A 17,650-nucleotide genomic window follows, 5' to 3' on the forward strand; every position below is an offset into this window, starting at 1 on the left:
TTTACTTTTTTAAAGATTTTATTTAAATTCAATTTAGTTAACATATAGTGCATTATTAGTTTCAGGGGTAGAATTTAGTGATTCATCAATTATATAACACCCAGTGCTTATTACATCAAGTGCCCTCCTTAATGTCCCTCACCCAACTACGCATTCCCCTACCCACCTCCAGTGCCCTCCAGCCACTCAATTTGTAAACTATTCATCTTTTCTTGCATTCATGTGTCTAAGAAGGATGAATTGCTTACAAAGTATAATGCAGTGCCATGAAGCCTACTTTCAATTGCAGTAAATCTCTAACATACTACAGTACCATTAATTTTAAACTCACTGTAAAAATTCTTCTCCCACTTCGGTCAAATGCTACACAGTAGACAGATGACAAGTGCCCCAGAATTCTTTTATGCATCTTAATGTGCTGGTAAGCAGATGAAGGGAAAATATGGCTGAAGCGACTGCATCCAGTTAATTGCCTGCCAGAGGTGATATTCACTGAAAGACATAAAATAGAAGAATCCTTCTTAAAACCTAAAAGCAAAACCTACTTCAAGAAATTAAATCATAAATATTAAGATGAGATAAAACAGGGTACATACACCATAGCAAATTTACCCTGTAAAAAGTCTAAATTCCATTACTCATTTCATGGTTTTATTCAAGTTTACTACCTCAAAGCACTGAGAATATTTTACTTTTCTTTACAATTTTACTTATTTATTCAAGAGAGACACAGAGAGAGAGATAGGCAGAGACATAGGCAGAGGGAGAAGCAGGCTCCCTGCCGGGAGCCTGATATGGGACTCGATCCCAGGACCCAAGGATTATGACCTGAGCCAAAGGCAGACGCTCAACCACTGAGCCACCCAGGTGCCCTGAGAATACTCTTATTTTAAATCCCACAAGTCTGATTTTCTGTTTGCCTTACTATGGTTTCTCAAGTATATTCTCATTTTACCTTTCTTGGTAAACTATAGTCAAAGATACTGTCACATTAAATGCATAGGTAAATCTTACCATAAGATGAAGGAATTTTAGAATAGAGACTATATTTGGATAATATAATACATATTAAAAATTACATAGTGAATTTTATGAACTGCTGTCCTACTTCCTCAAAACCATCCACTCCTTATGCAGCTGTCTCTAAACTTTCAAGATTAATAGACTTATACAGTGAAAAAAAGAAAGGAAGCTATGATAATACATTAAATTTTCAGTAACAAACGATCCTTTCTAGGTTTGTCTATAGGTTCTCTGCTTTTTGGTTTCTGGAACTGTAGGCTTCCCCACTAGTTACCAATGAATTTTTTGAAACTGCAACTCCTATACAAAATCATAGATCTTTTTGTTTGTTTTGCCTTATTAATTTTCTTAAAAAAAAAAACAGAATAAAGCACAAGTCTGTCCAATTCTTCCAAATGCCACCTGGATTCTTCTCACTTACCGAAAATGGAGACCTTAGTACCCACGTAAGGATTTACAAGCACCCATCTGCTCTGTGAAATTCCTCCAGTTTTCCCTTATACACTGAAAATATTTAACACCATATATATTATATTCTAATGAAAACATAATATGCTTATAAGTACAAAGTCACCTCGAGGCAAAATGACATTTTACCATAGTGCATAAATACATAATGCAAATGATAACAGCTTTATGTTGAAGTAAGGCAAATCTAAGGCAAGAATGGATCTGTAGCTAAATTAACACAATTAGAACCATGCCACAATAAACATATGAAACCTTTTCACATCTCAATCTTAAGAGCAATGGAGTCTTTTTTTTTTTCAGGCAAAGGTAGATCCACTGGCCATTTTAAACTGACAAAATGACAAAAAAATGAAAGATGAATAACAAAACCAATGAAACTTTGAATGAAAATCATAAGAACATAACAGAGATCTCAGTATGTATATAACACTGTGAGAAACTAAGTAAATAAATGGTAGAAAACCCAGAAGCATCAGTACCAACTAAAAGGATTTCTTTTTGGCACTTGCTCCCCATCCCAATCACTAGAAATTTTCTCCAAGATGGAAAGAGCAGACACCATAACTTTGGGACTTAGTAATCTTCCCTCTCCAGTCAAACATTTCTTATTGCTCTTAGGTCCTTAAAACAATCAATCATCACTTCTGCTTTGTTTTTTTCTAGCGATACTTTCCAAGTAGATAGAAGAAAAGGTGTATTACTGTAAGGCAGGGTTTCTCAGCCTCAGAAATACTGCCACTTTGGGCCTGATGAACCATCATTGTGGGGAGTTGTCTGTCTACTGAAGAATAATTAGCATCTCTGGCCTCTACCCCCTAGACTTTAGTAGAACCCTACCAACACAAAGCTGTGACAAGAAAAATATCTGAGACATCGCCAAATGTCTCCCGGTGGTAATAAATAAAAAGAAAAATGCAACAACTGCCACCAGTTAAAAAACCACTGCTTAAAGTATAAAAACAAACAAACAAAAAGCATCAATAGGAAGAAAAGTAATCAGAAAGCATCTAAGAAGAAAAGTAGAGACATAAAGAAAAAAAAGTAGTGAAAGACATAGAGGAGCAATAAAAAGCTACCAGAAATCCAGACATGCCTCTAACACATATCTGAACTTCTTGAAGGCTAAAGGAACACAACTTAGCATATAAACAAAATATTCTTGATTGAACTAAGAGATCCCATTAGTAACTCAGGCCAAAGCTGTTAAATCAGGAACAAGGACTGAAAACACTATGCATCTTTACAGTGCATACAAATTAGCTTTTACTAAGACTCATTTACAAAGAAACTTAGTAAGTAATTGAAAAGAAAAATCGAAAATATTTGCAACAAATGACAAAATCTTAGTATTTCAAAACATACAAAACTATCTATAAGAATACCACTAAGATCTAATAGATGAATGGATAAACGAAATTAACAGATAAGTCATGATATAGGAAATGCAAATAAATTGAATCACGGAATACATTTAACTATTTTGCCAACTATCAAAAGAAATTTAAATGAAAATAATGAAATACAATACTATACCTAATAAATTAGCACTTTAAAAATTCTAAAACCTAAGGCTAGCAATTACTACTTGAAACCAGTACATGACTATATTTCCAGATACACCATAAAGTGACATGATCAATTTGGAAAATAACTTCAGCAATACCCTTCAAGAGTCATGAAAATATACATACCCAATGCCCAACCCTTCAGAGTCTATTCTAATGACACATCTGATTAGCAAAAATGAGTTACATGTATAAAATGTTTAATAAATTACTATTTATAATACTAAAGAATGATAAATAACCTAAGTCTAATAACAGGGGAATGGTTAATTAAATTATAGAATTATGTGATGGACTCTTCTGTAGGAACTAATAATTAAAATGAAACTAATAATTAAAATACAAAACTACAGCACTGTGGAAAAATGTAGGAACTACAAAGCAAAAAATATAAAATACAACCTTAGAAGTATACTGTCATTTAAATTATGGAAAATATGCATATATGTATAATAAAGACTAGAAAGAAACAAGAGAAATGAAACCAACTACTTTGTGATCAAAGTATAGGTAAAAATTTCACCTAGAACCCTTAACAATACATTTTTATCTTAAACACATTTTTTCTATTGCATTCTTCCTAGCTATTGCTACTAGCTATTCAAAAAAATTCTAACATATATTTGACAGCAGCAGCAAATATTCCTTTTTTCCAATTTCAGTGATTTTTTTGGTTTATTCATCTAGCACCTGAGATGGTAACATTTGTACATGTTTCTCAGTCATTTGATATCAAGAGGCCTTAGGCTCTATATACACTAAGGAGTTCTGTCAATACTCTTTTTTGCATGCAGTATCCATTTAACCACTATTTTTCAGTATTGCTGCTTTTTGCTTTTCTTATATAATTTAGAGAACATGTTATCAGAAACATTTTCCTCAATTGTTAACAGCTGATAACTGTCTTATAAAGATATAAGAATTCACTTTTAACCAAACCTTGAATATGTTACTAGGAAGAATTAGAACTCATCCTTCTAGTATGAATATTGTTCATGCTCTCTTTAAGGGAGGGGAATGCTCAAAGTTATTATTCTTTCTCTCAAAAATAACAATAAAGACACAGATACACAAACACACAATTGTCACCGTGATGTATCTGAAGGTCTCTACCAAATGTACTATTTGAGTGAATTTTTCTTCTATTTTAGGTATAATGCAAGTAAGAAAAAATTTCTATAACCCTAGGTCAATATATCCATTGATATGTCATTATTGCATTCTCACTATTAAGTCTTCCAAAATCCATAGTACTTCAAAAGCATGTAGTAAGTTTTATAATATACAATCAATTACCTTGATTACTTACTTAAGCTTTTCAAAAACACCATAAAGGGTAAATTATGTTATTTCAATCTCTATTTACTATAGATTAGCCCTACATAGTCACAAAAGTGAAATGGCAAAAACAATACTTGAAACAGGGCAACCAATCAACATAATTTTAGTCAGAACAAAATGCCTGCTGAGAAGGCATTCTCTCAACTCACTGCTGGTAAGGATTTGACAACTTCAGAGAAATAGTATACTATACTGTAGTTGTGACACCTTTCTTTTTTATTTTTTTATTTTTTTTAATTTTTTTTTACAATTCAACAGCTGACTTTATTTTTTTTATAAATTTATTTTTTATTGGTGCTCAATTTGCCAACATATAGAATAACACCCAGTGCTCATCCCGTCAAGTGTGACACCTTTCTATCCAAGGATCTGGCATAGTCATGGTCACATTCCAACAATCAGCTACAGAGAATTTTCTCTTGAGCAGTGATATGAACATGCCAACTCTGTCTTGAAAATATTTTAATAACATTCCTTTTCAGACAAACATCCTTGATATCACAATACATTTCTTTGTATCAAGCAATGTTGACAAATTCAATCAGTAGAAAAATTAGTCAAATGTATATATGTGCAAAAATATTTAAATACAAAATGTTCTATTCAGAATCCATTATGTCTAACTTTTTCTTTAAAATTTTGTAAGATAGGCATCTAAATGTTCTCTAACAAGAAGAAAGATATATCAACTAACTCAATGATAAACCAAAATGCTTAAAGATTCAAGTAAGAACAGGATAAGACTTACTGTATGTTTTAAATTTATTAAGTCACAGAGAAGTGAATAGCTATCAATAAAATGATTGGCTTTTCTTTAAAACCTATGTTTCTTGGGATCCCTGGGTGGCGCAGCGGTTTGGCGCCTGCCTTTGGCCCAGGGCGTGATCCTGGAGACCCCGGATCGAATCCCACGTCGGGCTCCCGGTGCATGGAGCCTGCTTCTCCCTCTGCCTATGTCTCTGCCTCTCTCTCTCTCTCTGTGTGTGTGTGTGTGTGTGTGTGACTATCATAAATAAATAAAAATTTAAAAAAAAACACCTATGTTTCTTGACCACCTACTATGAAGTAAGCACTATGAAAGACATTGGAAATACAGCTTATAAACAAATCAAACAAGATCCCCATCCTCATGGAATTTACATTCCACCGAACACAGCTTTCATTATTTATCCAATTTCATGAATGAATAAGATAGTTTAATGAGGAAAGTGATCTATACAAATACATACAGCTCTGGAAGTGTATTTTTCTTTTTTCTTTTTTTTTAATTTTTTTTTTTATTTATTGATGATAGTCACAGAGAGATAGAGAGAGAGGCAGAGACATAGGCAGAGGGAGAAGCAGGCTCCATGCACCGGGAGCCCGATGTGGGATTCGATCCCGGGTCTCCAGGATCGCGCCCTGGGCCAAAGGCAGGCGCCAAACCGCTGCGCCACCCAGGGATCCCTGGAAGTGTATTTTTCTAATAAGTTCTACAGGTGATGCTGTAACTCTACCCTGGTTGGGAACCACTAAGTCTAGTCCAACCTCCCTCCTTCCAAAATTATCCTTTCTGTAACATATCTGGCAGCTAGCCATTTAGCCTCTGCTTAAACACTTTTGGTAAAGAGAAGATAATTATTTCTTTAAAAATGGCCAATTCATATGTTGAGCTACTCTAATTTTGGGGAGACTCTACCTTTAATTGAACTCAATCTCTTTCCCTGTAACTTCCAGAAATCATATAGTCTGTCTTTGGGAGCTACACTGAAAAAACAACAACAACAACAAAAAAAAAAAAACAGTCAAATCTTTTTGTTACATGGTACCCCATCAAATATTTAAAGAGAGCTATCACTTGTGCCTTATATCTTCTCTCAATATATGAGGTCCTATCTAAATTATCCAAAGCCGTACTTTACAAATACCTATCATCCCCTATAGAAAAACACTTTTTCACCTAAACACTAGTGTTTCTTTTTCCTGAGAAGTCTCTAGTTCATCAATGTCTTAAGCTCTTAAAATAACAAGAACTGAGCCAAATATTCTAGTGGTCTAATCAGAGTACAGTGGGTTATTTTCTTTTTTTTTTAAGTATTTATTTGAGAGAGAAAGAGAGAACATGCACAAGCTGGGTAGGAGGAGAAGGAGGGGGAGAAGCAGATTCCCCACTGAGCAGGGAGCATGACTCAGGTCTTGATCCCAGGACCCTGAGATCATGACCTGAGCCAAAGGCAGCTGCTTAAATGACTGAGTTACCCAGGAATCCCTACAATGGATTATTTACAACCACACTTCTATGAATACAACTTAAGACCGCAAAGACTACATTAGGTTTCAAAAAAAAAAAAACTGCCTTATACTATCTATTGGTTAAAGAGGAAATAAAGTTAGTTCAACATTCTTTCTTAGTAAATATATGTTCCTAGTGATTACATCTTTCTTTTCTAAGAGTACACAAACTACCTCTTCAATAAACCTGTCTAAAATTCTGCTTGGGGTTAAAGCTAAATTCACCAATCTATAATTCCTAGAATCTACTATTTGTTTCTTTTCGTATAGTTGTCCATTGGGTCATTTCCATCTCTCCTGTCCGCTCTGATTTCACAAAGAATACCTGCCAGTGAAAACTGTTTCAGTATTCCAGGATTTAATTATTTTGGATTCTTATAATAAATAGGGACAAGTGTATCTTCTATCTTTTATTTAACCATGCTTAATCTACCATTTACAGCTTAGAGATCATTCTCTTTAATATAAAAACTAATGGAAAAGATCATTATCTCAAGTTCTCACATTTAAGCTATGAATTTATACCATCTATTTCTTTGTGATAAACCTATAGGTTCTTCCTCTATATGCTAACTGGGACTTTATAGGTGTTTTGAAGTAATCCTATATGGGTTGAGCTGAACAAAATTATTGCTATTTGACTATTTTCTACATAAAAATAGCGATTTTACATAGCTCAACATAATAGCTATAATTCGAGTGGGGAATGGGGAGACATGAAGCATTCGTCAGATGTAGGTATCCTGCTTTCTTTACCTCTCCATTAAGAAAGCAACATCCAGAATGTCAGGTCACTAGTATAATCACATACATATTTCTCACTCCTTTTAGCTCTACCCATTGTTTTTCATACCATAGCCACATTTATACCATTTCAAGTTTGTATCTCTTTGTATAAAATTTTCTGGTTCACTTTGTTGCATTATACCTAATATTTATAAATATTGTGTACAACCTAATGTTTTCTCTTGTGAATTACTGATTACTTCCTCCTGTGTGGATCTTTTCCCTATATTATAGCCATTATATTTCATCATATCATTTTTTTAAAAACTGGGTAATTTAAAAAAAACTGGATAATTTTATGAGTATCCCTAATAAGCAGTAAAATTAACTTATTTCAGTTTAATTTTCTATGCTTTCTCAACATCAATTAGAAATACTAGTGAACAGTAAATGGGAGAGAATATGAGATCACAGTTATTCCATAAAAAGACTCAAATTTTATCAAGAACATTTTAAAGAATTAATTAAATTAAAAGTCAATAAAATTCAATGCAATATTCTCCTGATATCTGTTATTTTTTCTATTAACATTTTAAATGTTATTGAAATGCCTTTAGAAATTAAGAATAATGAGTGGTTTTTGAGAAAAAGCATATAAAAATGCCATAATTTGAGGTGTATGATATTCCAGTACATGATAGATATTAATATATCATTTCATATACTCCAATTCTATTTGTTCTGCAGTTATAATATGAAATACTGCAATCCAAATTAATAAAGTTCAAACCAGACTGTGATTTTCTTTATGTAGTCATTAACAATAGCTTTGTCTTCCTCACTCTGTGGCATCCTGAATGTATTATAAGGATGTACTTCGTTTCTTATATTAATCCTTTCTTCACTGTCCTCTACATTACTGATCCATTCTGTCATTTTATAGAAAAAACTACCAACCACCTGTTAAAATCCTCGTATTAGAAAAAGTCTATTTTAGAACATTTGTTGCATGTGGCACAAGATGTACTATATATATTATCTTGACTTAAAAGCTTAGTACCCAAAAGAGTCTACCACAAGTTGCTAGAATTCATACAGGAATTGAACAATGTTGCATGATACAAAATCAATGCACAGAAATCAGTTGCATTTCTATACACTAACAATGAGACTGAAGAAAGAAATTAAGAAAATGATCCCATTTACAATTGTACCAAAAACCATAAGATACCTAGGAATAAACCTAACCAAAGACATAAAGGATCTATACTCTAAAAACTATAGAACACTTATGAAAGAAATTGAAGAAGACACAAAGAGATGGAAAAACATCCCATGCTCATGGATTGGAAAAATAAATATTGTGAAAAGGTCTATGCTGCCCAGAGCAAGCTACACATTCAATGGAATCCCTATCAAAATACCATGGACATTTTTCAGAGCTGGAACAAATAATCCTATGATTTGTATCATAAAAAAACCTGAGTAGCCAGAGGAATGCTGAAAAACAAAACCAAACCAGGGGCATTACAATGCCTGACTCTAAGCTATATTACAAATCTGTGATCATCAAGACAGTATGGTACTGGCACTAAAACAGACACACACATCAATGGAATAGGACAGAGAACCCAGAAATGGGCTCTCATCTCGATGGTCAACTCATCTCTGACAAAGCAGGAAAGAATACTCAATGGAAAAAAAGACCATCTCTTCAATAACTGGGGCTGAGAAAATGGAACAACCACATGCAGAAGAATTAAACTGGACCATTTTCTTACACCATACACAAAGAAAAACTCAAAATGGATGAAAGACCTAAATGTGAGACAGGAATCCATCAAAATTCTAGAGGAGAACACAGGCAGCAACCTTTTTTAACTCAGCCACAGCAATTTCTGACAAGACATGTTTCTAAAGGCAAGGGAAACAAAAGCAAAAATGAACTATTGGGTTGGGACTTCAAGATAAAATCTTCTGCACAATAAAGGAAACAGTCAATAGAACTAAAAGGCAACCTACAGAATGAGAGAAGATATTTGCAAATGACACATCAGATAGAGGGTTAGTATCCAAGACCTATAAAGAACTTATCAAACTCAACACCCAAAAATCCAAACAAACCAGTCAAAAAATGGACAGAAGACATGAATAGACATTTCTCCAAAGAATACATACACATGGTCAACAGATACATGAAAAAATGCTCAATATCACTTGTCATCAGGGAAATACAATTCAAAACCACAGTGAGATACCACCTCACACAAGTCAGAATGGATAAAATTAACAAGACAGGAAACAACAAATTTTGGCAAGGGTGCCGAGAAAGGGGAACCCTCTTACACTGTTAGTGGGAATGCAAGCTGTGGAAAACAGTAAGGAGGTTCCTCAAAAAGTTAAAAATGATCTACTCTATGATCCAGAAATTGCACTACCGGGTATTTATCCCAAAGACACAGATATAGTGAAATGAAGGGACACCTGCACCCCAACGTTTATAGGAGCAATGTCCACAATAGTCAAACTGTGGAAGGAGCTGAGATGTCCACCAACAGATGAATGGATAAAGAAGATGTGGTATATATTAATATACAATGGAATATTACTCAGCCATCAGAAAGGATGAATATGTACCATTGAACTGGAGGGTACCATTTAAGTGAAATAAGTCAATTGGAAAAAGGCAATTATATTGTTTCGCTCATATGTGGAATATTAAGAAACAGTGCAGAGGGTCATAGGGAAAAGGGGGAAAACTGAATGGGAAGTTATCAGAGAGGGAGACAAATTATGAGAGACTCTTAATTATAGGAAAGAAACTAAGGATTGCTGAAGGGGAGGTAAGTGGAGAGATGGGGTAACTGGGTAATAGGCATTATGGAGGGCACGTGATGGAATGAGCACTAGGAGTTATGTGCACCTGATGAATTACTTTACATCTAAAACTAATCATGTACTATATGTTGGCTAATTGAATTTACATTAAAAAAAGCTTAGTACTAGAATTTCAAATATTAAATAGTAATTTTAAAAACCCTGAAAAACAATATAGGACCAAATAACAACAACCCTTAATAAACGAAATCAACGATTTTATTACAGGGTTGTTTTACTAAGAAAACATTACTACATCAGTTTTTTCCCTATAACAGTCAAGACCACAGTTTGTTCTCCTAAATTCAGTCAATCATATCAAAACACCTAGGTCAGTAAGCAGGAAGAAATAGATCAGTGCAAATGCATAACTTCTGTGAGAAATACCTGAGAGCACAGTCTCTTCTATCAACTCTTTTTTTTCTTCTATCAACTCTATACATGAAAGACAGAACATTATTAGATCAAAAAAGATCAGAAAGCCTATGCTGAAACAACTGTGTAACAAGACAAGTAAGACAAAAATTGTAAAGTAATAAATAATTTAAAAAATGGAAAAAGTACAAAAGTAGTAATAAAGTATAAAATATCCAAAAAATAAAATCTTTAAAAAAAGATTTCTCGATTATTTTAAGAATCCTAGTTTATTACATAATATATTCAAACTGATTCCATTTTAGAAATAAAATGAATATTTCTTATAGAATCACATATTACACATGCTTTATTGCTAAGATACAACTATCAATAGCAAAACTCAAATTTAAAGTTCATTAATGGAGTAATGTCAGCATCTTGGCAAATTAATTGTTCCACTTCTTTCTCCACTTCGATTAACAACTAATTAGACTTTCACAGCAGAAAAAAGTGCTTCTGCACATCACACCAGAATACCCCAGAGGTTTTTACCTACATGTGCACCTATTGGTAGACAAGGCTTCAGTGGGGGCTGCAATTCAAGGCACTAGGCAAGCATGCCCTACCCCAACTCAGGTGATCATGGAATAAAGGGAACCTGGAGAGTGCAAAAGTGAGTGGATAGCCACAGGCAATAGAGACTTTGTGGAGGTCTAGCCTGCATGAAGGGAGAATCTGGCATAATACAGAGTGGAATAGAGATGAATTTGGACCCAGAGATGGAGGAACTTGCCAAGGGAGCACTGTTTCCCAGGATGACTTTGCAAGGGGCTGAGATTTTGGCAGCTGCAGCAGCACCCTCTCCTGCAGAGGTTGAAAGTTGCAACTACTCCTACAGAGTAGTCAAAATCAAAAGTGCTAATTGATTTCCCAGCAACTGCAAATGTGTAGGCTGCAATTGAAGATACCTGGTCCTCTCAGGCAGCCCCAGAATTTTGGAGGACAGACCGCCATGACTGAAGGAAAGGAGAATGGGGGAAAAGCAGAGAAGAATATCAAAACACATTGAAGGCACAAGCTTCATGCTGTCTACTTCAGAACATCAATAGGTCTACCCCACTAATCTCTGGGAGTGCTCCACTTAGATGATCCATCCACTGCCTAATGGGTATCCTTCAAAGCCCCAAGGTGCTAAGCTCATGCCAATTCCCATACCAATGCCAGGTTCTTATGCATGCTCCTAGTGCATCTGTGAGAAGTAACACCACAGGAGAAAACCACATGCACGAGTTACTGTGCCACATTCTGTAATACAAAAGAAAGGTTCTAATAGAGGAGGGGCAAGATGGCGGAAGAGTAGGGTCCCCAAATCACCTGTCCCCAACAAATTGCCTAGATAACCTTCAAATCATCCTAAAAATCTACGAATTCGGCCTGAGATGTAAAGAGAGAACAGCTGGAACGCTACAGTGAGAAGAGTTCGCGCTTCTATCAAGGTAGGAAGACGGGGGAAAAAAAATAAAGGAACAAAAGGCCTCCGAGGGGGAGGGGCCCCGCGAGGAGCCCGGCTGAGGCCGGGGCGAGTATCCCCAGGACAGGAGAGCCCCGTCCCGGAGAAGCAGGAGCTGCACCAACCTTCCCCGGCGGCAAGGGGGTCGCAGGGAGTTGGAACAGGACACAGGAGGGCGGGGATGCCCTCGGGCTCGCTGGGACACTAACAGACACCTGCGAGCGCAGGAGAGTGCACCAAGCTCCCTAAGGGCTGCAGCGCACACAGCGGGACCACACGGCGGGACCCAGAGCAGCTCGGAGGGACTAGGGAGCGGCTCCAGGGAGGGAGCTGCAGGGCGGGAGCGCGAATCCAACAGCGCAGGCCCGGAGCACAGGGTGCCGGGACACAGCCCAGGATCCGGCCTCCCCCGGGACAGGCAGAGGCCGGGAGAGCCCAGGACAGCGAGGACGCTCCTGCCCCAAGCTGAGCAGATCAGCGGCCCCGCCCCGGAGCCTCCAGGCCCTGCAGACAGAGAGCTCCGGAGTTACTGCGGAGGCTGAATCCAGGCTTCCAGAGTTGCCATAGCAACTGCGGCTGTTCCAACCTGGGGCCTCACGGGGTAAACAACCCCCACTGAGCCCTACAGGAGGCAGGGGCAGAGCAGCTCCCCCAAATGCTAACACCTGAAAATCAACACAGCAGGCCCCTCCCCCAGAAGACCAGCTGGAGGGACCAGTTCCAGGGGAAGTCAAGGGACTTAAAGTCTACAGATTCAGAAGATACTCCCCCGTGGTTTTTGTTTTTTTTCTTTTTTCTTTTCTTTTTGATTTCTGATTGCTTCCCCCACCCCAGCCCCTTTTTTTCACCTTTCTTTCTTTTTCTTTCTCTTTTTCTTCTCTTTTTTTCCTTTTTCTTTTCTTTTTCTTTTTTCTCTTTCTCTTTCCTTTCCTTCTCTCTCTTTCTCTCCTTTTCCCAATACAACTGGTTTTTGGCCACTCTGCACTGAGTAAAATGAATAGAAGGAAAACCTCACCTCAAAAGAAAGAATCAGAAACAGCCCTCTCTCCCACAGAGTTACAAAATCTGGATTACAATTCAATGTCAGAAAGCCAATTCAGAAGCACTATTCTACAGCTACTGGTGGCTCTAGAAAAAAGCATTAAGGACTCACGAGGCTTCATGACTGCAGAATTTAGATCCAATCAGGCAGAAATTAAAAATCAATTGAATGAGATGCAATCCAAACTAGAAGTCCTAACGACAAGGGTTAACGAGGTGGAAGAACGAATGAGTGACACAGAAGACAAGTTAATGGCAAAGAGGGAAACTGAGGAAAAAAGAGACAAACAATTAAAGGAATTAAATGACACCCTAAGGAAGAAAAACGTACGTTTAATTGGGGTTCCCGAGGGCGCCGAAAGGGACAGAGGGCCAGAATATGTATTTGAACAAATCCTAGCTGAAAGCTTTCCCAATCTGGGAAGGGAAACAGGCATTCAGATCCAGGAAATAGAGAGATCCCCCCCTAAAATCAATAAAAACCGTTCAACACCTCGACATCTAATAGTGAAGCTTGCAAAGTCCAAAGATAAACAGAAGATCCGTAAAGCAGCAAGAGACAAGAAGTCCCTGAATTTCATGGGGAGGAATATTAGGATAACAGCAGACCTCTCCACAGAGACGTGGCAGGCCAGAAAGGGCTGGCAGGATATATTCAGGGTCCTAAATGAGAAGAACATGCAACCAAGAATACTTTATCCAGCAAGGCTCTCATTCAAAATGGAAGGAGAGATAAAGAGCTTCCAAGACAGGCAGGAACTGAAAGAATATGTGACCTCCAAACCAGCTCTGCAAGAAATTTTAAGGGGGACTCTTAAAATTCCCCTTTAAGAAGAAGTTCAGTGGAACAATCCACAAAAACAAGGACTAAATGGATATCATGATGACACTAAACTCATATCTGTCAATAGTAACTCTGAACGTGAACGGGCTTAATGACCCCATCAAAAGGCGCAGGGTTTCAGACTGGATAAAAAAGCAGGACCCATCTATTTACTGTCTACAAGAGACTCATTTTAGACAGAAGGACACCTACAACCTGAAAATAAAAGGTTGGAGAACCATTTACCATTCAAATGGTTCTCAAAAGAAAGCAGGGATAGCCATCCTTATATCAGATAAACTAAAATTTACCCCGAAGACAATAGTGAGAGACGAAGAGGGACACTATATCATACTTAAAGGATTTGTCCAACAAGAGGACTTAACAATCCTCAATATATATGCCCTGAATGTGGGAGCTGCCAAATACTTAAATGAATTATTAACCAAAGTGAAGAAATACTTAGATAATAATACACTTATACTTGGTGACTTCAATCTAGCTCTTTCTACCCTTGATAGGTCTTCTAAGCACAACATCTCCAAAGAAATGAAGAGCTTTAAATGATACACTGGACCAGATAGATTTCACAGATATCTACAGAACTTTACATCCAAACTCAACTGAATACACATTCTTCTCAAGTGCACATGGAACTTTCTCCAGAATAGACCACATACTGCGTCACAAATTGGGTCTGAACCGATACCAAAAGATTGGGATCGTCCCCTGCATATTCTCAGACCATAACGCCTTGAAATTAGAACTCAATCACAAGAAGAAGTTTGGAAGGATTTCAAACACGTGGAGGTTAAGGACCATCCTGCTAAAAGATAAAAGGGTCAACCAGGAAATTAAGGAAGAATTAAAAAGATTCATGGAAACTAATGAGAATGAAGATACAACTGTTCAAAATCTTTGGGATGCAGCAAAAGCAGTCCTGAGGGGGAAATACATCGCAATACAAGCATCCATTCAAAAACTGGAAAGAACTCAAATACAAAAGCTAACCTTACACATAAAGGAGCTAGAGAAGAAGCAGCAAATTGACCCGACGCCCAGCAGAAGAAGAGAGTTAATTAAAATTCGAGCAGAACTCAACGAAATTGAGACCAGAAGAACTGTGGAACAGATCAATAGAACCAGGAGTTGGTTCTTTAAAAGAATTAATAAGATAGATAAACCATTAGCCAGCCTTATTAAAAAGAAGAGAGAGAAGACTCAAATTAATAAAATCATGAATGAGAAAGGAGAGATCACTACCAACACCAAGGAAATACAAACGATTTTAAAAACATATTATGAACAGCTCTACGCCAATAAATTAGGCAATCTAGAAGAAATGGACGCATTCCTGGAAAGCCACAAACTACCAAAACTGGAGCAGGAAGAAATAGAAAACCTGAACAGGCCAATAACCAGGGAGGAAATTGAAGAAGTCATCAAAAACCTCCCAAGACACAAGAGTCCAGGGCCAGATGGCTTCCCAGGGGAATTCTATCAAACGTTTAAAGAAGAAATCATACCTATTCTACTAAAGCTGTTTGGAAAGATAGAAAGAGATGGAGTACTTCCAAATTCATTCTATGAGGCCAGCATCACCTTAATTCCAAAACCAGACAAAGACCCCACCAAAAAGGAGAATTACAGACCAATATCCCTGATGAACATGGATGCAAAAATTCTCAACAAGATATTAGCCAATAGGATCCAACAACACATTAAGAAAATTATTCACCATGACCAAGTAGGATTTATCCCCGGGACACAAGGCTGGTTCAACACTCGTAAAACAATCAATGTGATTCATCATATCAGCAAGAGAAAAACCAAGAACCATATGATCCTCTCATTAGATGCAGAGAAAGCATTTGACAAAATACAGCATCCATTCCTGATCAAAACTCTTCAGAGTGTAGGGATAGAGGGAACTTTCCTCGATATCTTAAAAGCCATCTACGAAAAGCCCACAGCAAATATCATTCTCAATGGGGAAGCACTGGGAGCCTTTCCCCTAAGATCAGGAACCAGACAGGGATGTCCACTCTCACCACTGCTATTCAACATAGTATTGGAAGTCCTAGCCTCAGCAATCAGACAACAAAAAGACATTAAAGGCATTCAAATTGGCAAAGAAGAAGTCAAACTCTCCCTCTTCGCCGATGACATGATACTCTACATAGAAAACCCAAAGCCTCCACCCCAAGATTGCTAGAACTCATACAGCAATTTGGTAGCGTGGCAGGATACAAAATCAATGCCCAGAAATCAATGGCATTTCTATACACTATACAATGAGACTGAAGAAAGAGAAATTAAGGAGTCAATCCCATTTACAATTGCACCCAAAAGCATAAGATACCTAGGAATAAACCTAACCAAAGAGGTAAAGGATCTATACTCTAAAAACTATAGAACACTTCTGAAAGAAATTGAGGAAGACACAAAGAGATGGAAAAATATTCCATGCTCATAGATTGGCAGAATTAATATTGTGAAAATGTCAATGTTACCCAGGGCAATTTACACGTTCAATGCAATCCCTATCAAAATACCATGGACTTTCTTCAGAGACATAGAACAAATTATTTTAAGATTTGTGTGGAATCAGAAAAGACCCCGAATAGCCAGGGGAATTTTAAAAAAGAAAACCATATCTGGGGGCATCACAATGCCAGATTTCAGGTTGTACTACAAAGCTGTGGTTATCAAGACAGTGTGGTACTGACACAAAAACAGTCATATAGATCAATGGAACAGAATAGAGAACCCAGAAGTGGACCCTGAACTTTATGGTCAACTAATATTCGATAAAAGAGGAAAGACGATCCACTGGAAGAAAGACAGTCTCTTCAATAAATGGTGCTGGGAAAATTGGACATCCACATGCAGAAGAATGAAATTAGACCACTCTCTTGCACCATACACAAAGATAAACTCAAAATGGATGAAAGATTTAAATGTGAGACAAGACTCCATCAAAATCCTAGAGGAGAACACAGGCAACACCCTTTTTGAACTTGGCCACAGTAACTTCTTGCAAGATACATCCACGAAAGCAAAAGAAACAAAAGCAAAAATGAACTATTGGGACGTCATCAAGATAAGAAGCTTTTGCACAGCAAAGGATACAGTCAACAAACTAAAAGACAACCTACAGAATGGGAGGAGATATTTGCAAATAACATATCAGATAAAGGGCTAGTTTCCAAAATCTATAAAGAACTTCTTAAACTCAACAGCAAAGAAACAAACAATCCAATCATGAAATGGGCAAAGGACATGAAGAGAAATCTCACAGAGGAAGACATGGACATGGCCAACATGCACATGAGAAAATGCTCTGCATCACTTGCCATCAGGAAATACAAATCAAAACCACACGAGATACCACCTCACACCAGTGAGAATGGGGAAAATTAACAAGGCAGGAAACAACAAATGTTGGAGAGGATGCGGAGAAAAGGGAACCCTCTTACACTGTTGGTGGGAATGTGAACTGGTGCAGCCACTCTGGAAAACTGTGTGGAGGTTCCTCAAAGAGTTAAAAATAGACCTGCCCTATGACCCAGCAATTGCAGTGTTAGAGATTTACCCCGAAGATTCAGATGCAATGAAACCCCAGGACACCTGCACCCCGATGTT

The 17,650-nt window shown here is 37.2% G+C and overlaps 1 protein-coding gene across 4 annotated transcripts in view; it reads right to left on the bottom strand.

Moving 5' to 3' along the window:
• BRWD3 (bromodomain and WD repeat domain containing 3) overlaps positions 1 to 17,650 on the bottom strand; it is a 210,210-nt gene that overhangs the window by 125,934 nt on the left and 66,626 nt on the right. For all 4 annotated transcript variants that reach the window (XM_055338288.1, XM_055338287.1, XM_055338286.1 and 1 more), the window contains exon 7: positions 332 to 492. In XM_055338288.1, the coding sequence (XP_055194263.1) occupies positions 332 to 492 (161 nt within the window). The remainder of the gene's footprint in view (positions 1 to 331; positions 493 to 17,650) is intronic.

This window comes from Nyctereutes procyonoides, unplaced genomic scaffold, assembly GCF_905146905.1.
Source record: "Nyctereutes procyonoides isolate TBG_1078 unplaced genomic scaffold, NYPRO_anot_genome, whole genome shotgun sequence".
NCBI classification, from domain to species: Eukaryota; Metazoa; Chordata; class Mammalia; order Carnivora; family Canidae; genus Nyctereutes; species Nyctereutes procyonoides.